Source organism: Vulpes vulpes, chromosome 13, assembly GCF_048418805.1.
Source record: "Vulpes vulpes isolate BD-2025 chromosome 13, VulVul3, whole genome shotgun sequence".
Classification (NCBI taxonomy): domain Eukaryota; kingdom Metazoa; phylum Chordata; class Mammalia; order Carnivora; family Canidae; genus Vulpes; species Vulpes vulpes.
Window position 1 is genome coordinate 88,360,620 of NC_132792.1, and position 21,364 is coordinate 88,381,983.

Consider the following 21,364-nt stretch of genomic DNA (forward strand, 5'->3'; position numbering starts at 1 on the left):
GAGCTTTTGCTTAAGTAAGCTGTACCTATTGGTATTAAACATTTTAGAAATCAAAACCAATAATATTTAAAAATATGTATTAATCCAATTAAAAATATTATAAACCCATTATATGTTAACATAAATCACATACTTTATATGAAAAAAAATGTTTTCCAAAACAAAACAACGTAGTGAAAGGAGTAACATTGCTTTACATTTTTTTCAAATCTCTTTAATGTCTGATGTCGACTAGAAGACAACTGGAGTCTCATCTGTGTCTGCGTTCAGTTTGTGGCCATACATTTCAGTTGAAACACAGCAAGAAAATTCAGCTTTACACCAAAATATTATTGGAAAAAAGAGGAACATTTAAATAGCCTTTTCAGATAACTATTTGACCCATGAAAGGGGTTTGAGGAACCTCAAGGGGTTCCTGGACCTCACTTTGAGAACTGCTGGACTAAATAATCTGAGACCCAGTTTCAAATCTCAGCTTTTTCATTTCCCAGGTGTGAAGCCCTGAGAAGTTACTAAACCTTTGGCAGAACTGTTGCAAAAACTAGAAAGAATACACGTGCAAGATCTGAGATATAAAAGGTCCTCAAATAAACACTTATGAGGCCAATGTAATGTCAGGGATAAAATGCTGCTTTTCTATTGGTCTTGGATGGTGTGAAGGCCAGAGTCAGAAAATGAAGTCACATCCAACTTGAGGGTGTCTAGGAGTCAAACTATTAAGGCAGGAGTCATCTCCTTCCTAGGTTATATGGCTTCCATCAGGTGTTCCATCCTTCTCATCCAGAATGAAGCTGATTTGCAGGATTTGTACAACCTTCTTCAATTGTGATTATATGGCACTAGAGAACCAACTATGGTAGTTATTATTGGAAGACATGTGATAGCTACGGGGTTTTATAGTTTATATTTATATTTAATATGAAATTTGTTGTTTGAAGTATAATTAATAGTGGCAATCTTTCATTAAGAAAAAGTAGAAAATTATTTCCATATTGAAAAAAGTAAAAAAACACAAATTCTGGGAAGTCTTTATAAATGCTTTTAAGTAGTTTAATGCACTGTGATGTTGAGTAAAGGACATGTTATTTATAACATGTGTTGTGCTCACCTTTCCTTTTTTTTAAGATTTTTTATTTATTCATTTGAGAGAGGGGGGAGCACAAGCAGGGGGAACAGGGGCAGAGGGAAATGGAGAAGCAGACTCCCCTCTGAGCAGGGAGCCCCATGCAGGTCTCTATTAATCCCAGGACCTGGGGATCATGACCTGAGCCAAAGGCAGACTCTAAACCATCTGAGCCACCCAAGTGCTCCCCGTGTTCACCTTTTCTGTAACACTTTGGTAAGTGTTATGTCAGTCTGACATGTGACACGAAAGGGTTGTCGTCAGGATGAAATACAGAGCCAAGTCATAATTACAGGGTGATGAATTTTCATATTCTGAGTCAGAAAGGAGGTTATGAGACAGGTCTAGAATATGGGTCAGAGATCTGGGGAGAGTTTGATGCCGTTGGAGGAGAGATCGGGAACAGACCACAGACAGGAGACCGAAGCTAGACCCCTAGCCATCTGGGATGGGGCCAGGCAAGAGTATGAAAGGCTTTGGTGGAGGCCAAATCTTGCAGACCATGCTTTTCTCTAGGGTCTTGCTTACTTGTAGAGCTAGCTGGGAGAGAGATTCCAAAAATGCTAGAAAATACACTCTTTCAAAATAAGATTTAAAAACTTATTCAAAATGTTTATGAAAAAAACTCTGTCATTATTAGAACACTATGGACATGACCCAATGAAAAGAATCTCATTGCATTGTCAGAAGGATGACATAATGTTTTTGTTTCAAAAGAACATTTTAGCCACAACAATAAAATTGCCACAAGAGATTTATCATTTAGACGAAGGAGAAAGGAAAAAAACAAAAACAAAAACGTCTTTCTCAACTCTCTGCTTGGGATGAGCAGAATGAGTGATTCCTTTCTCTCATTATCAAGTATCAGGTAAAACCAGTATTGCCAAGTAGTTTGAATGTCACCAGCTGAGACACATTTTGGGGTCTGTGGTGGTCCTCTACATGTTTCAGAGACACAAATGTGACCCATTGGAGAGGATCCTGTTGATCAGAGTGTAGTTAGAACCCAGGCTCTAACTCAGCTGTGTTACTTTGGGTAGGCCTCACCCAGGCTTCTGAAGTCTCAGTCTACTCATTTATTACATGAGGAAATAATATTAGAGCAGTGGTTCTCAAAGTGTAGTCCATGGACCAGCAACATCATCAATGTGGAATTGCTTAGGAATATGTTCCTGGGCCTCATCCCAGACATACTGAAGCATGAACGGTAGGAGTGGAACCCCGCAGTGGGTGTCCTGCTATGCCCTCCACGTGATTCTGAGAGCCACTGGACTAGATGATCTCTGATCACCTTCTGGTTTAAATGCTTTCATATTCTAAGAGTCATGTGGCTCATTCTGGCTCTCAGGCAAGTCTAGAGCAGTCAGAACGAGAATTGCTGTTCTTTTGTAAATATCTAGAGGATAGAGACTGCCTTAGGTGGCTCATTTCATTGTTTAACCATTTCAAGAAGTTCTTATGCCTTATTGTTTGTACAAAAATATATTCAAAGCAATGACTTTTTCAAATTGAGTTTTAGAGTACACTCACCGTAAAGACTTGAAAAGAGCTATAAAGATTCTCCAGGGTCTATAGTTGGCGGGGGTGGGGGGGTGGGCAGGGACATAGTTTAAATGTATATACTATTTTAAGAGGTTCATAGATTCTGTAATGGTCCTCATGGACTTGGTTAAGAAGAACTAAGAAATTTGTTAGTAAATTGTTGAAGAATGTAAGCACATTTCCAGGGGTTCTAAAGCATTCTATACATTTTTCCCGGTTTTCATTTGTTCACCACTCTCTGTTGGGGAAGGTGCTCTTTTAGGTCCCAGGGTGGGCTATATCCTACTTTCTGTCAGCTTTCACACAATTATTTGTGAAAGTGGAAGAATAAGTACCAAATGATTCGAAGATTTCTTTTGCCAGAAAATATTCTGGGGAAAATTCTCAAGTTGGTCTTTTGGGGATCAGCTAGGGGAACATTTGTAAGCTAAGAGGATGGAAGCCTTGTAAGCAAGGCTGGAAGTGAAAAGCTGCTCAGGAGGCCCAAGTGATGGAGGAGTTGGCCATCAGGAACCTGTATCTTCCTCCAGGCTTTCTTCAAGAGCCACACAGAAGCCTTTAGAAGGATGTGAGGTGGATTCCTTTCTTCCCACACTTATGCTAACATGCAAAGTTCTCAGATGCCTGCTTTATCTCTGAGGATTCTCTTGGAAAGGAAAAATTTCTTCCAACTAAGGGTATTTAATCTTAAACAATTAGGCTGTTCTTACAGAGCAAGTCATAACTTTTTGCCCACAAGACGTTTCCTAGTGTTCAACTCTACAGAATCCAAAGATCAGTCATTTTAGAGAGCTAGTAATGAGGTTTCTTGCTCTCAATGTGCCTAGTGTGAATTGATTAATTCTGTAGTCTTAATAGGTGATCACAAGACATTGTCTTTTAGTGTTTTAACAAGATTTTAATTAATTCTTATAGAAGAGATAATTTTCTACTTATTTTCTAGAACCTTTCCAATTATAATTACAATAGTTCTGTCTTTACTTCATGTAGCCTGACATTTTTCCTTGGTTATTTAATTTCAGAAGAAAGAAACCTGTGTAACAGTGTTTTCTGATCCAATAGAATCTTTTCCTTGTATTCATCACTAGACTGTATCTGGACGTCACTACCGACAGAGGCTGCTTCCATTCACTGTGAGGGGGAAACCAGCAATTCACAAGCTGCTTTTTGAGGCTAACTTCTAAAAAAGTTGGGTGAAGGCAAATGAGGCTATTGCTGAGTCTGAAGGTAGAAGATACACAATCCATGATCAGAATTCAGGATGACGTAATTAAGAGTTAAATAGCCCACGTTAAAATCACCTAGTAAGGGCAGCCCAGGTGGCTCAGCAGTTTAGCGCCGCCTTCAGCCCAGGGCCTGATCTGGAGACCCGGGATGGAGTCCTGCGTTGGGCTCCCTGCATGGAGCCTGCTTCTCCCTCTGCCTGTCTCACTCTTTCTCTCTCTCTCTCCGTCTCTCATGAATAAATAAATAAAATCTTTTTTTAAAAAATCACCTAGTAAGTGAACTTTTATGAAAAACACAAATTATACATTTTTGTACATTTTATGACAGTATAAAGCCTTAAGGGAAAGTGTTTTCCTCTCGGCTTGATAGTACTGGTTCAGAAGAACCACGCAGGAAGTCTAATCTTACTTTGTGTGCATTGAAAGTCATCAAAAGGCCTTCCCTGGTGAAGAATTAGCACCAGCTAGGAGAAGTAGGTAACAGATGTTTAAAATGCAATGGGGGTAAATTACGCATTGAAACCGCATCTATACAATCCTGAAATGTCAGCAAAACAGTAGGTCTGCGGTGTTGTCAGTGTTTCCTATCATTGACAGTCACCAGGAGAATTAGAAATATTGGGGCTGGACCCCCTCAATGAAGTCCATATCTCCGGAGAATGGGCCCTAGCTAGCGCTGGTTTTTGAAGGCTCCCAGGTGATTCTCAAGTGTGATTAGAATTGAGGTGCCCTGGCCTCCACGACACCTGCATGGTGGTGACATTTGGCAATGACGTGATTAATGAAAAGATGCCAACAGATACAGCTTGAAGATATAGATGTATATCTTTCCAGAGACATGACTTTCAAGGCCCTGAAAGTCCCCCATGGTGATTTACAGCCGTGGTTGATTAAGCCTGTGTGGAGGGAGGATCTCCTGGGGGCAGGGGACATCACTGGCCTCTAACTCTGTCTGTGCTCCTGCCTCCTCCCTCTGCCTGTGTTCCAGGGAGCCTCATTACTTACTTGTTTGCCACTCAGAGGGTGCAGGTAGCCTGTGTGACACCCCACCACCACCACCACCCCAACAACATTCCAGAGTATGTATTGAAGGATTGAGGGAGGAACTCCTGGAGGCATCCCTCAGCCAGTCCAGGCAGGATCTCCAACCTTCTAAGGACTATTCCTACAAAGGCCAATTAGCAGTTTCTCTAACTTCTATTTTAAGGATTGGGATAATTTTTCTAATTAGTTTTTTTGTGGCATAAGTTTTTAGGTAAGTTATTTATCATAATCATTGATCAGCTAATTGTTTTTTCCTGTTTTTCAAAGATGAAAGATGCTAAGAAAATTCACCATTGTCTAAAGCATTTTTGTCTAGGTCCAGAGTATGCTTAGCTTAGTGTTATTTCATAGGAAGGAAATCTCGAGTGGCCTTCAAACAGCAGTGGGTCTGGCAGTTACTTGACAACTGTTTTCTCTTTCTGGGAAGGGTGTGGCTGTAAAGGGTTACATCACACATCTATTCCATGATAGTCTCACTTTCCTGAATACCGTATATTGAAATCTTTGAAAGTTTTTTATTTCACTTATCATTCACTCCTGACATTTCTTTCTCACCCTATACTTAGGGGTCAGAATAAAGGTGAGTTCCCACACAAGTTTTACAAAAGAAAAATGACACACCTAAAATTTTAGCCATCATTGCAAAGCTGTTGGAAATTTTATTTTCCTAATATTTCTTTTCTCTTCCCCCACTGCCCGCCCCCCAGCAAATGATATTTTCCCCTCCCAAGCCTGAAAAGTAAGATATTAGAGTGTAGAGATTCCATGAATGTTTATGGAATGGAAAGGAGAGGGAAAATGATGGGTGGATATTGTTTTCATTTTTTTTATTGATTCCAGGCTTGGGTTCTCATTCTCTCTCTCTCTCTCTCTCTCTCTCTCTCTTCCTCTATCTCTCTCTCTTTGTCTTTAAAGCTCCTTTTATTTTTTTATTTTATTTTTTAAATTATCATACAATACATTTGAATTTTACATGTACTCTTTGAGTATGTATAGATTCATGTAACCAACCGCCACAACCAGGATATGTAATGGTTCCATCACCATAAAAAACTCCCTTGTGCTGTCCCTTTGTAGTCACATTCTTCCCCCACCCATAGCCCTGGCAACCTCTGATCTTTTCTCCATCACTATATTTTCATGTTTTCTAGAATGTCATATAAATGGTGACATTTATATGACACCATACATAACCATATGTGAGTGGCTCCTTTCACTTAGCATAATGTCTTTGAAATTCATCCAAGTTGTGGGATGTTGTTGGATGTTGTTTTTTGTTGCTGAGTATTGTTTCAGTGTATGGATACAATTCATACAATACAATTTCATTTTGTGTTTATCCATTTTTCCCTGGAAGGATATTTAAATTGTTTCTAGCTTTTGGTAATTATGAATAGAGCTGCTATAAATGTTCCTGTATAATTTTGTGTGTGTGTGAACATAAGTTTTCACTTCTGAGGGTAAATGCACAGGAGTATAAGATTGCCGGGTCAGGGCAGCCCTGGTGCCTTAGCGGTTTAGTGCCGCCTTCAGCCCAGGGGGTGATCCTGGAGACCCGGGATCGAGTCCCGCACCGGGTTCCCTGCGTGGACCCTGCTTCTCCCTCTGCCTCTCTCTCTCTCTCTCTCTCTCTCTGTCTAATAAATAAATAAAATCTTAAAAAAATTTTTTTAAATAAGATTGCTGGGTCATATGGTAAGAACCCCATAAGAAACTGTCAAACTTCCAGAGAGGGTCTATCATGTTGCTTCCCCACCAGCAATGTATGAGAGTTCCAGTTGCTCCACATCTTTGGTATGGTCAGGTACTTTTGATTTAGCCATTGCAATAGACGTGAGGTGGCCCAGCTGAGGGTCTTATGGGAGGAAAGGAGTGGGCCCTTGGTACTACCTGGGCTCTGCATCACTCTGCAGAGTCAGAGATGAATTGGGGCCTCAAATAATGTCCTCAGAGACTGCTCTCCCTCCATCAAGGATGCCTACCCTCACCTCTCCCTGGCCAAGCTTTGCAATCCCAAGAAGAATTAGGAAGAGAACAGGAGGGATATTGTGAGAAGCAGCTTCAAAGGGATGGAGCAGTTTGTATTAGGCCTCCTCCTCTATACTGCCTTCTTTCTGCTACTCCCCCACCTCGTTTCTCCACAGTGGAAAATAAATGGGTCTTGCAAGTTGCTCCTTTTAATTCAAATTGATGCCCACCCTGAGGAACACATTTTACTTCAGTGAACAGTGATGGAAGAAAAAAATTCTAGCAAAAATAAGTTGAAATAATCAAAGGATTTCTGTGTTTTTATCCAGATCACTGTGCCATCAGCTGTGAATCTGATTAATGTCCTTGAAACATCAGAGAGTCACTCACCTGGCAGGAATCCTCATTTAGAATAGCAGCAGCCCACCCCCCACCTCCCCCACCCCCACACCCCACCCCACCCCAAGCCCCCAAACCAAGCAAAGTGTACATAGACTTGAGAGCTATACTTATATTGGAAAACTTTTTTTTCCAAAACATTGGAAGAGGGTGCCTTGGTGGTTGAGCATCTGCCTTCAGCTCAGGTCATGATCCTGGGGTCCTGGGATCCAGCCCAGCCTGGCTTCTGGCTCCCTGCTCAGCGGGGAGCCTGCTTCTCCCTCTCCCCCTCCCCTGCTGCTTGTGCTCTCTCGTTCTTACTCTCAAATAAATAAATAAATAAATAAATATTCTTTCTTCCTTTTTTTTTTTTTTTTAAAAAAAAGGCCAAAACATTGACAAAAAACATTGGCAAAATTTAGGATTTGGGAAACTGATCATTAAAACATGGAGAAAACTGGGGAATATACTAACTATAGAAAGGTCTTTGTTGCTGTTGTTCAAATACATTTTCTTTTTATAACAACTTCAGATGAGACTACACAGAGCCAAAGAGTTATCTAAGCATAATAAAATGTGTCTAATGGAGCTCCATATCTTTATATGTTTTAGAACCACATTATCAAAAAAGATGTATTACATTGCTTGCTGTATAGCTATATTTTATATTGTCAAGTCATGATTACCTTGAATAAGAGATAAATAACAACATTATTATAAACCAAACATCATCCTTATTAGTCTTTTACAAGAGACTCAAGTATGTTTATAGTGAGTATTTTTATGGGTGGGGTAGACTGAGAGGGTTTGACAGGGAAGGAAGTCTGATATGAATTGCTGAATGTTTTAATGGTTTCCTAGAATCATTAGCATTTATAAGAGTACACTGTAATGAGTTGACACTATAAAGACAGCTTTGAATTCTCCTCAATGGATAAAGGAAATTATGATACATTCTTTTTATGTCTTTATCTACAGTAAATGCATAGAATCAGCTGTCTACTCATTTAATTATTTATGGGAACATAGTGTGCCTATGTCCCTCTAAGTGCGATACAGCACAGGTATTTAAATACCCATCACTTAAATTAAATACACTTTCTTACTCTGTAGTAATACATATTTTATTGAATGAAGCAGCCATAAATACTTGGGTGTCTAGAAGTGCATCTTGTGATGACTTTCCTACTCTTCATTTTTGTTCAAAAAGTAAAGTCACATTTGTTAATGAATTCTACTTTGCAAGTCTCAAGATTTTATTTGGCCAAATTGATTTTTTTCCAACTCATCACAAAGCCCCTGGAAATAGGAACCTATTGCTTTAATTCTAGCAGAGACAATATTTTGATGTTAGAGGCTTAGTATCAGTAACAGACGCCTGACATTTGCTCACCAGTAAAACCTTTGTGACCTTGGCCAATGTCCTTAACTTGGAAATGTTCATGACGAAGGAACATGGGATGAGTACTTACATCTCAGGGATCTGAGAAAGTACTTAGCAATTTAACAGCTACTTATTGAATAAGTGAATAGATCTACTATTTTATTTCTACTTTTTTCACTCAAGACTGCTTTATAGATAACTTTTCTAGCATGTGCATACTTTGTGTGTTTCAAATGTCAAAGTATTTTATTTGATCATAATACCATATCATTTTTAACTTACTCATTTATAACTGGAAAAAGGACATTTCCACATTATAGAAGGCATGTTAATCAACATACGTACAATTTGCACATCCAACTTCCTTTTCCTTTTGAGTTGCATCTAAGGGTATCTATTCTAAAGTTGGAATTCTTACGTTCCAGGCTATGATCAGTGTTTTGTGTCTTGCTGACTGTTGTGTGGTTGTTCTTCACATTCATTGCATTCATTTACAGGAATTTGTATGAAGCCTGGTAACTCCTGCCAACGTTAGATTTATTATTTTCATTTGTGTTTCCTAGGTCAGTGAGTGCAAGATGGTACTTTATATTTATTTAAATGTGTGTTCCGTTCATTGTAGAGCTGAGTATTGTTTCAAAGTGTGTCATTTCAGTGCTCATTTGTGGCAACTGCATTTTACTCTTGGCAGGAAGAAGGGGGTGTTTTCTTATGGTATTTCTTATAGGCAGGTATTTCTAGTAGGCTTTTTTGCATTTAGAATATGAGGGAAATTATTGTGATAATTGTAGCTGTTTTTATTTTCAGCCTTGTTCTCATTTTTGTGTTATATGGAAGTTTATTTCAGAGATTTATTTCATTACATTAAGGGGATTAATAGATTATAAGCGCCGAAAAAACTCTAGGTCTCTCCAGAATTAAAATTCCTCTCTCATTTCCCCTCTCTCGCTCATCCTTTGAAGCTTTTTTTGGTTGCCTTTACATCATATGGAAATTTCTGTGGATGTCATAAGGAAGCAGAAGCAGGAAGGGAAAGGAATAGAATACTGTGGCTGTTCCAGTTCCATGTTACCAGTGTTTTTTGTCCAGGATGGCCTTTTTCCAATTATAAGGCCCAGGTTTGTGCAATTAATTTCTACCCTTCCCTGCTTCTTCCTGGTCACTGCTATTTCCTCAAAGTTGCGTGAAATTATTCTCCTTACTAATTAATTTCTGACAGGGATCATGACTTCAATGGGTTAATTTCATTCCAAGGTATATATCGAAACCTCTTTTAATGAATTTTTTAAGTGTCCTAAACCAAAATATGCAATATACTCATATCCACTCGAGGTATTTTAATGAATCAAGGTCTTACTGCTGTTTCTTATGCAGGTAAAGAACGAAATAATTATAAGGGTTCTGGATAGATTACAAAATGATGGCTATAACTACCTGTGACACCAACAATTCGAATATCAGCTCTGTTTTTCTAACACCTGCCTGTAAACGTGTCATGTTGTCAGGCTCCGTGGAGCACGCTGAATAACCAACGTGCCAAATCATTATCTTTGGAAATAACTTAAATTACCATATACAACTTCCTGTTTATCTGAAACAGTACCATATGTAGAAAAACAATGCAATAAAATTCACTGATATTTTTTAAAAATGTAGATGACTTACCCACACTATATGATCCCCTTCAATCTTTCCACTTCTCTCTCTAGTGTGGCTTGGTCAAATAAATGGATTAAAAAAAAAAAGAACAGCATATGCTAAAATACAGAATTTTGCTATCACTGAATTATTGGAAATGAGGAACAAATTTTGGTATTTATTAGCTTGTTTGTGGACCTATCAATCAGGATCATCCCAGGAAGCAGGAGGCATGTTCAGCTGTGAGTTTTGGAAAATGTAAGGCAAGAAATTTTACAGAAGCCAACAAGGAATGTTGAGTCACTTGGACCAGAATAGCAGGAAGACATTACCACCCCCAGGCTGAGATGTTAAGGGGAGGAAACTGTTAACAGAGCCCACTGTGAACTAAAATAGTAGGAGGGAGACCATCCAACAAGAATTGTCCTGGAGATAGATGCGGCCACTGGCAGACAGTAAAGTAGGGAGGAAGCCTGGGGAATATCTCTGCCTCCCTCTTTCCTCTACTGCTACCTTCCTGATGGCCAAAGCCAACCCAAGTAAGATGGTCAGGCAGCCTGAATGATGCAGTCCATAGGGGTAGACCCTCCCGGCCAACTCCATAGTACCGAGCAGAGCAAAGCAAAGTGGAAAATGGATCTGTGTTCCATTGGACAAGAATTAGCAATAATAGAAAGCATAATAGAATCTTGAGGTTCCCTTTGAGGATAAACAGAAGAGAGTGCACAACCCATTTATATTTTAAATAGATCTGTATGTGCATTACTTGTTTCAAAGACACATACTCAATCTTTCTGTATTCAATCTTTCTGTATAATTTCAGTGGCAGGAACAAGGAGAGAGATGATCACACGTTGGCAATACTTGTTCACCACAACCAACAGACAGATTCTATTTTCTGTAACTGACAACCGCAGGCACCAATCAGGCGAAATTATTAAGAGCCTAAAAAGAAAGAGCCTAAAAACCTAAAATGTAACCGCCGCATCTAGCATATGTATTTATTTTCTGCTTTTAATTTCCGTTGTTGAGTCTTGTTTCTTGAGAAGCTATACACAATTCCTGAAGGCATGAAAGGGTCATTCTATTAATTTGGGGAAATCTCACCCTTCCCTACACAAGGCAACCATTGACTGGTACAGTAAGAGTCACTCTGTAGTGGAGTCCAGTTTTCTGAGTCATCGTCTCATGCTGGACCCAGCATTATATTCATTTTTTTCCATTCAGGTCAGCCTTCTCTTTAAAGCTATGCACCTTTTGTTTCAACTTGCTACAGATTTTCACTTCAGCTTTTGAAGCAGATTAAATACTTTGGTATTTTGAAGTGTCTCACCATTAGTGGTTGCAAATTATTTTCATATATTTATTGATTAGAATGGTGAGATTCTCCTTTTTATGATAGGAAGAAGCATAAAATATTACTCAGGGAAGGTAACTAACATTTATTGAATTTATTGAACATATATTACATGCCACAATATTTTTACTTTTCATTTTATTTCACAAAGAAGTTTGGAATAATTTTTATTAAGAGGCAACAGTCTTTATAGTAGCTATATGTTGTTGGTGCTATTAACTCCTCCTTATAGATGAGGAAACGAAGATCCAGAGAGCTTAATTTTGTAAAACTGTGAAATTAACTGTGAAATATTTAAGTTAAACATTGATGTCTCCCTAGTGAAAATTAGATTATCTGCTAGTCTTAAACTCAGTGCCATGATGACAATGTATGCCTTGCACCCCATATTGGATGCCTTTGGATTGCACCTGTATCAAATGCAATGACATTCTGTTGCGGCCGAGCCATTCAAGGAAATTTGAATCTGCCACAGATAGGCCCAAGATGATCCTTAGTGACCGAATCGAGGAAATAAAGATCCCAGATTTTCACCACCTTTTGCTGTATGTATACTTTTGTTTCCAGTTGTATTGTAGATTGAAAGTCTGTATAGAAAAGGCATGGTTCCGGCCAGAAATGTGTTAGGTAAGCATTTAAGAATTACTTTCTAGGATCACACCTCTTACAATGGTTCATCTGAGATTTTCAAAGGCATTTATCCCCTAAAAATAAGTAAGATAGCTCTTCGATTCTCAGATGCTGTACAGCTACTCCACCAACTTAATAATAGCTTTGCAGGGGGAGAAAACGTGATCACATTGAATATAGGAATCCGTTCCACATCCTGATTCCAGAAATGTTGAAATGTTCAGAGAAAAGCATGAGTGAGAAATGAGGAAACAAGAGTTACTTGGGACATAATTTTCTTGAAATAACCTTTTTCTCCTATGTCAGCTGTATCCAGATGATATTCTGAAAACAAGGAGGAAGGAAAATGCCTGTTGATTTTGAATTAATCTATTCTGGATGACCCATTTAGATGGTGATTTGAGAAAATGGGTCACGATGGCGGCAGTGACTCTCCTGGGGTGGCTCCCAAGTTAGTAGACCCGGAATAAAACTATAACTCTGACACAGATATCAGAATTTCTCCAGGTTTCTCTGATGCAGTGGGTAGATGAAGGCCTATCGGGTGAAGCTGGAGAAAGTTGCGAAGAGCTAGCATATGCCGGCTGCCTGGCTCAGTGTTGGGGCATGTAGTCAGGACTATTGCCATGTGTTTGCCACAATGGTTTTATGACCTGTTGGTCCCAGCCATTCTGCCTGGGAGTTAAACCATGTGCTAAAAATAGAAAATACTACTTCCCTGACTCTTCTCTCTGGCTGAATCCCAAGAATTCCAGAATTCTTTCAGGTTCTCCTCCATTCACTCTTTGTCTCTGTGGAGTATGCCAGGGGCATCGCATTGGCATAGTGTTCCTCGTTACCTTATGGTGTTTGCACCTTCGTTTCCGCTGCTCTAATTCCCTGCCAGGATGTCCACAGTGGTCCCCATTTCTGGGAGAGGCCAGCGACTTCCCCAGGCAGCCCTTTACTTGCCCTGCTAAAATTCCAGCATCAGTGCTACCCAAGCTCATGTACCTCAGGGATCCCCTGGAAATGCTTTTAGTTCACACTTAGACTTTCTTAAAGGCTTCTGGAATTCCATGGAAGATTGAAGTTTTTATGAGGTTAACATAGCCAAAGTGAAAATTACCATTTAGGTCCTGCTTCCAGCTCAGTTGCAGACTATTTATGTTGAATCAATAAGTCACTTAACTGTCTGGGACTCAGTTTCTTCCTTCCTAAAAAGGAGGGCTACAGGAGATTATCTCTTTGGTCCTTTCAGGCACTGATATTCTCTGTTAGAACCATTTTGGCCATTGTAAAAAACAAAAAACAAAAACAAGTTGCATTTGTTGTATTTATAAAATGTTAGTTTTAGAATATATTTAAATACACTCTGTTCAGCATCTAAAAAGTAAGCATCTGTTCAGCATTGGGAGAAATTAAATGGTGGGCTCCAGATGCGATTCAGTTCTCTGTGGAAATATAAATCTGAATCATAGATCTCATAGCTGCCTTGAGGCAGCTGCGGAGACTCCTGTCCTCCCCACCTGTTTCTCTCTACCTGCTTTCTACTCTTTGTGGGATGAAGATTTGTGAAGTTGTTCTAGCTCCATTGGCTTCTCTATCTCTTTTGTGTTTAGCACTTTTTCTAGCCTGGTATCACATTACAGCCTCCCACTGCCATTTCCTCTCTGATGTATGAGCAAAATTGAGTGACTCTGGAGCCCCACTGCCTTGGGATTCAAAATGAGAGCCAACTCTGATGGCCCTTGGATTTGAAATCACAGTGGGAGGCAGGGTTTTTTTTCCACCGAGACACCAAAAAGCAGATTTTTCTATTTTGACTTAAAACTTCAGTATTCTAAATTTTTATTCTGTTTTTCTTTTCCTTTACTCATTTTTATCCGAAAGGTATAGGTAAAACCACAATGTCTTAGTCTCTTAAAAATTGAGCTTTTTTGTGCTTGGAGGACCTGAGTGGTGTTTGATGAAATGTGGCAGAAATAAACCATGGAGTATGTGTCTGAGTGGGGGCATGGGGGAGTGGGTCCTGTTCATGTTTCCCCTAGTAATAAATATACCTAGGTCCCATGTATTTTCGGGGTTCAGTAGGTTCTGCATCCCACTTCCAACTCTTATACCCATCCCACTTATTTATATCAACAGAACATGCTGAAAATTACAACCTATTTACTGTTTCATCATTCTCCAGAGTCCCTAGCCTCTTAAAATCCAATTTGAGAGAGTGTTCTTGTAACAGAACCTAAACTCACTGGAGAACTTCATATTTAGACACCAAAAAGCCCCAGAATTAAGATAACAAAAGCCAAATTTAGGAAAACTTGAATCTTTGTAAGTAATGATAGTGAGTCTTACTTTTTATAATAGAAATTACTACCATTCATCAAACACTGGTTACGCCCCAGACTCCATCCACTATATATCAATCTAAATAAAACTAGATTTTGGTTCATCGGGTTGTGTCACACCAAGAAGGCTTGATGGATTTTTCTAAATTTAGAGAGATCTGACTATAAATATTGACAAGTTAGCCCCTACCTAGTTTACTCTGTGAGGCCAGTCTCTGATGTGGGCGTTTTTCTCCAGAGCGGCAGGAAGGGAGGTCCACCTAGAGGCTCCTGTGCCTGCTAACGTGGAGGGACAGGCCACGCTGGGAAGCATATGCTGAAAAAGCGAACGATGGCTATACCTAAGAGATCCTGGATGAACGTCACGGGGCAAGGTCTCCAGGGGCAATACATCTGTTTTAGGTCGAGTTGCTTCTCACACGCCACTGTTTGGGATGGGTGCTGGAGGGAGAAGGAACAGGAAGTTTTTAACAATAGTTCATGAATCTCTCAAGCAGTGCTGGAAAAGCCAGGCAATATTTGCTGTGGGTGTGTTTGGACATGTGTGTGTGTGTGTATCTATATATTATGTGTCCATCCATATGTGTATCTGTATCTGTGTGTTGGAGTATGTATATCTGTATGGAGATGTCTGTGTGTCTATACTTACATGTAATGAATGTGTGTATGCCTACATGCATAAATGTACTATATACATGTATGTCTATACAAATGTCTATAAACCTAAGCATATTTATTCATGTGTGCATTTTGTGTTCATAGATATGTGGTGTCTATATGTTTGTGTATGTGTGTGTATCTTAGCTGATAAGAGCTTGGGTGACTAAGCAGGAAGAGCTGCATTCAGTACTCACCTATCCCAGTTTGACAACCCTGGAGAAGTTTTTGTTGTTGTTGTTAATTGAGATATAATATATCTCAATATAATTGAGATATAATATGATATATACATATATAAAGAAGTTTCTTAACTTCTTTTTCTTTCAATCACTTCATCTTTAAGCTGGGAATAATAACAATTCATGCCTTATAGTCTATAGTAAAGTTCATGTTAAATGATGTTGGTAAAACTACAGCTTATAAGTAACTAAAAGTATCAGTTCCTATGATTGTCACCTTTGCTGTCATCCCCAGTCTTCATACGCTGAGGACTCTGAGGCCAGGAGGATGGAACACTTTCCTCCAGACACAGTGGCATTATAGAGTAGGTCCAGGGGTCCAGACTAGGTCAGTTGGTGTATTGCCCAGAAGAATCTGTGAGGCGGGTAATATCTTTCTTGTCTTTCCACACTATCTGGAAGAAATAATTTGATCAGTTCTTGTTATAACCCTTCGACAACCTCATTCCATCACTGTGGGCGAACAGGAGAAACTCACTCTTGTTTTTGTGTCTCCAGTTGGGAAAGAAAGAGTAGCCCCTTCCCTGGTGGCAGCACAGACTTTGGAGTCTGGCAGACCTGAATTGGAACCTTTAATGCACCACTAATGATCTGGGCCTGGTTTGGGTTTATTTGTTGTTGTTTTTCTTAGTTCTGTGGGTGCTTTCAGGAAGTCAGGTGTATAAAGCTGGACTACTAATCCTTAGATAAGGAGATACTCTCATTGGTCTTTCTTGCTTGCTTGCTTGCTTGCTTTCTTTTGTCATTAGTCTGACATTTTAAGTAATGCAGTAAGCACCTATGAGACCACCTCCCAAACAAAAGCTAGTATTTTGACAGTCACCTTCATGTAACCATTTACCATTTGGGCCCCCACCACCACCACCATTTTGTCCCATCTCCACCTACAATGACCTCATCTGAGTCTCATGTTTGTTATTCCTTTACTTTCCTTTATATGTAACCTTATTCAATTCTTTAGTATTATGAAAAGGAAACTTTTGATTATAGTGGTTTTTAACTTTCTAAAAGAACCTAATACTATGTGTAATCCTTTGAGACTGTTTATTGAGAAGATTCATCTATGTTGAGATATTCTGTACTACATCTCTTCTGTTCTATTTAATATTCTATTGTGTAAAATATACTATATTTCCATCCTATCTTGCTGATGGGCATTGGGGTGTTTTCAGGATTTTACTGTTGTGAAAAGAGCTGTTCAGCATTATTGAACATAACTTCACGCACATGTGCAAGAATTTCTCTTGAGTAGGAGTTGAATTAGTGGATCATAGGGTGTATCAATGTTCAATATTAGGAGATTGTTGCAAATTGTTCTCCAAAGTTGGGTGCCCCAATTTTAACTCTCATTGGAATGTGGATCCACCATCTTTCAACTCTTGGAACTGTTAGATTTTTCATGTTTCCTAGTTGAATGTGTGTAACATGGTTATTTCATTGGGGTTTTAATTTACCTCGCTCTGACTACTAATGATGCTGAATGCCAGTTCTCATGCTTATTGGCACATGCGTTTGTTCAGCCATGAAATGTGTATTCATATCTTTTGATCGCTTTTATGTTAGGTTGCTTGTGATTTGCTTATTTGTTTGCAGAAGATGTCAAGCAAATTACATGATCATTTTGGGACCATTCTTGCATCTGTAAAGTGGGGATGATAATACAGCATTCATAGTGTTGATTTTAGGATTGAATTAATGTTTATGTATGGTACTGTGAATATTGGCACATAACATAATAGATAGTAAAAAAAAATGTTAGTTTTTACTCCCTACTCAGCCTCGCTTGCTCTGAAGCTATCATTTGGTGGAGTAGTTTGTCAGATTTTGCCCCATTTGCTTAGTGGAGAATCTTTGCTTATTGGTATGACCAGCGTGGTCCTGCTAATGTTGTACCTTAGGGAATAAAGCTATTTAGATGAACTCATACTGTTCGGGAGGAAACATAGAAAAAGAACGTGAAAAGGAAGAGCTTCAGTGAGGGTGCTTGGCAAAATGAAGGGAAAAATATCAGTATAATTATTATGTTGGTCTCAACAGCTGTCTGTAGATGTTTGAACTGTGTATTAGTATGGCAATCAGGAAAACTAAGGATTAATGAAATATCCATATCCATCATGAAACTGAAAATTCTAGCAAGCCGAAGATTCTCTGATGATGCTTGGGAGCCAGTGGTCAAGAAGCCCTATGCCACTTTAGGCTTTCTGCCTGCCTGCTGCTGGAAGCTACTTCCACAGCACTTTTGAGACTGCTGTGCAGTCACGCGGAAAAGCTACACTGGGGACCAGGGAAAATATTAGAGGAAGAATCTGAAGGGCACCACTAGAGGCCATGCAGTTACTGCTTCCTGTTCCTGCCTTGTCTTTTTGAGTGTTGAATTCAAGGAGAGAACCTGGATATGATAGTAAAAACAATCGCCTCTACCACCCTGGATCTTTGAGTGTCTCACTGAGAATATTCCTGGAGGAATGGAAGCTGGAATGTCAGTGCTCCAGTACTTCTGAAATTGCTGCACTGCAGCATGCCATCTTTCATCTGTCTCTATCTGTGTTCAAAGTCCCTCTTAGGATTTGGAGGTAACGTTTTTGTATTCCTACCATTAAGTATACCTATGACAAGTGACCATTTTTAGTGATGATAACTCTGAATTTGATAAATATTGAAGCAATAGTTTGTGTAAATTCAACCAGAGAAATGTGGAAATAATTCTTTGTGCAGGATGCTTCTTAAAATGTTTGTTCATTCAATGCTATGCTAATGGTTCTTTGGGTTTTTGTTTGTTTTTGTTTTTTTCTGGTTTGAATGCTCTCCTTTGCAGTTTTTAGGAGGATAATGTGGAATTAAGAACAGATGCAGGTTAGCTACAATGTCATCTCAGCTTTCCCTCTGTCCTTAGTACACATCAGTCTGACAGACCGATTCGTCTGAAATTCTTTGCTCTAAGGACACATGCTTAAGAGTTTGGAAACACCTTTTAGCTGTGATGGCAGCTTCAATTTAAGGAAGTGGTTAAGAGAAAAGTCTGAATGCTCTCCAAAGACAAGAATGCCCTGCACTTATGCTTAGCCTTTGCAATTCACAAATGATCATGTGTTTTCTTTTGTGCCAAGAATTACACAGAAGAATAGTGAAACATAACTGGAATATATTTTGTAAGCAATTGTAAAAACAGCTTCATGAAAACATGAACATGGATGAGACCTCAGAAGACTGGAGCTGCCCATCAGTCAACCTGGGAACCTATTTCAGGCTCAAGATTCTTATGCATGGCTCCCCCAGTGGCTTTGGTAGGCCTTTTGTTGATCATTGGGAAATGAATTTCAATCATTGGTATTGGAAGTGAGTAATGAGCAAAGTGTGTATACAGACACAGCAGTAAATTCAGAGAGATTTTTCAGTGGGCTCTTGAAACTTTCTTATCTTGATGTTGTTTTACAAAGGGAGTCCCTTGATGTTTGAGAAGGGGCTATTACCTATCTATGTCAGCTGTCTCATTATGAGGGACATGGGGCCCTGGCTGAACAGAAATTCAGCCCCTTTCCAGCCAACTCCTGGGTTATTAATTTCTCTTCATTCTTTTCTTTTCTGACAGCAACTTTCAAAAATAATACCATTACCCAGGCGATTTTGGTGATAGTTTGAGCATTATTCCTATTTTTGTAGTATATTTTCCTTTAAATCTCTAATTCTGAAACATTTCTCACATATTTTCCCCAGTGAATCCAGAAATTTTTGCCAAAAAAAATATAGTGCAAAAATTTTTCACTATACAAAAAGAACTTTTCATAGTGGAAGGTACAGAGAAAATAAGGATGCCTTAAAAGAGCAGTTTTGCATTACAATGAACCTTGATACAATGTACCTTTTAGTTGCAAATTGGTAAGAAATTATTTGTACAGAAAGCCAAAATCTTGCGCCGGGATATTGCGTTATCTGTAGTTTTGTTCACATTTTATGTGTAAGGATGTTAAAACCTAGAGAGGTTGTGGATTGCTCTAAATTAAATAGGGAATGGCAGGTCTAAGAACAGAAACCAGGTGTCTTCACACCAGGCCAAGAGCTTCCCCTACAAACTGCCATCGCTCCTGTGCCGGCAGTGATCTGTCGGAAGCAGTGGGTTCCCTTTGGAATCCAGTGGAAGTGCCTAGAGAAGTAATGGTAAAGGCAGGTTCTGAAGTGCTTTTACAAGGTGGACGGAGGAGGATAGAAATGATGTAACAGGCCATAAGAGTTGTGTCACCGGTGCTAGATTTGGTGCTTTGCTAAGAGGACTCATGGGATTCCGCATATAGTTGTGCTCCCAGCTAAGATGTATTGCAGTGAAATGACACAAGGCAAACTCAGCAACGGGAGAAGGTGCATGGGGCAACGTCCTGGAAACCCAGCAGGAGCTTCCAAGAGTCTTTTCCCAGGGTAGTCACATAGGATATGCTTCATTCCAACAGCAACAGACTGTGACAACACATGTAAAATGCTGTCTACCTTGGCAGCCTGTTACAGACTCTGCCCAGGATGTTTACTGGGGGCTGGTTAGAGATAGCCTCTACCTCGCACCTAGAAAAACTCCAGGCTTCCAGTAGAAAAGCACATGTGTGGCATGGACCATATTATTTTGTATTAAGAGTTTGGGTACAGTGAGCCACCCTCCTCAGTTGAGAAGCATGGGACTCTGCCCCAATCCAAGTTTCCAGACACCAGCCAAGGGTCAACCTTGCAAGGAGGACTTTCTGAGGACAGCATCTCAGGCCTGCTACAGTAACTCTGTTGCACAGGAGCTAGGGTCGTTATGGAACAGCTACAGCAACACTGAAAACAGTTGTTTCAAAGATTGTATCAGATTCCAACAGAGAGAACTGACAGCAAGAATAAACAGGTGGGAGGTAAGGAATGAGGGAATAGGAAGATAATTTCAAGTCTGGGAGATGAAATACATGGGAAGGGTGTGTGTGTGTGTGTGTGTGTGTGTGTGTGTTTCTCCAACCCCCCCCTCCCCCCCGAAAGTTTGATTTAGGACTGTGAATGCAGATAGAATCCAAAAAGTCCAAAGCAAACTAAATAGATTTTGGGAGGAAAAGCATTAAAAAACAATTGGCAGATAGCCCTCTGAGAAAGCTTATTTAGAGGAGCAAACCCCTTTGGGAAGAAAGGTATAAGAAGTAATTGGAGAAAGTTATGGGGAATCACTGCTACCTACTGCAGAAACACACTGGAAGACAAACATGGTCCAAAGAAAAAACCCTACTAAAAAAAAATGTCAAAAGTGGATTGTAAAACTAGTGCCCCGCCCTAAGGTTTATTTAGGATTATTTAGGAAGAGTGGCTGGATAGGAAGGGGAAACATTCTACATTCTGGGTATATTAAATATGAGATGACAAAGGAATCAAGTTAGAATTTTCTTTTTACCACAAATGAAATACATTCAAGATACTGGTAGATTGCATTTAAAAACCTGATTCTAGTATGACATTCACATCTGTGGTACATTCCTTGGTCATGCTTATGGAATTAGAGCAAATCACATAATTAAGGAATTAGTGTTAAGAGGGAATTTTGACTTTGTATTAGCTGTGAAGGACACGCTGTTAAAAGACATAATTTTAACATGAAAATACTATTAATGTTATTAAAAAGTATATACATTAGCAATTTTTTCAAAGGACCTGAACTAGCTTCTACTTACTACTCATAGAAATTAAGTGATTTGTTTTTTTTTTTTTTTAAGATTCTATTTATCTATTCATGAGAGACACACAGAGAGAGACAGAGACATAGAGGGAGAAGCAGGCTCCCTCCAGGGAGGCCGATGTGGGACTCGATCCCAGGACCCCAGGATGACACCCTGAGCCA

The 21,364-nt window shown here is 39.4% G+C and overlaps 1 protein-coding gene across 19 annotated transcripts in view; it reads left to right on the forward strand.

Moving 5' to 3' along the window:
* Nucleotides 1-21,364, forward strand: part of EPB41L3 (erythrocyte membrane protein band 4.1 like 3) — a 227,621-nt gene that overhangs the window by 34,056 nt on the left and 172,201 nt on the right. For 2 of the 19 annotated variants that reach the window (XM_072734958.1, XM_072734986.1), the window contains exon 1: nucleotides 17,817-18,092. The exons of 11 other annotated variants lie outside the window; for them this stretch is intronic. In XM_072734958.1, coding sequence (XP_072591059.1) covers nucleotides 18,038-18,092 — 55 coding nt within the window. In that variant the 5' untranslated portion in view covers nucleotides 17,817-18,037. Of the gene's footprint in view, nucleotides 1-17,348; nucleotides 18,093-21,364 lie in introns of those variants that run through there. 6 more of the 19 variants (XM_072734968.1, XM_072734960.1, XM_072734976.1 and 3 more) reach the window with 5 other exon arrangements.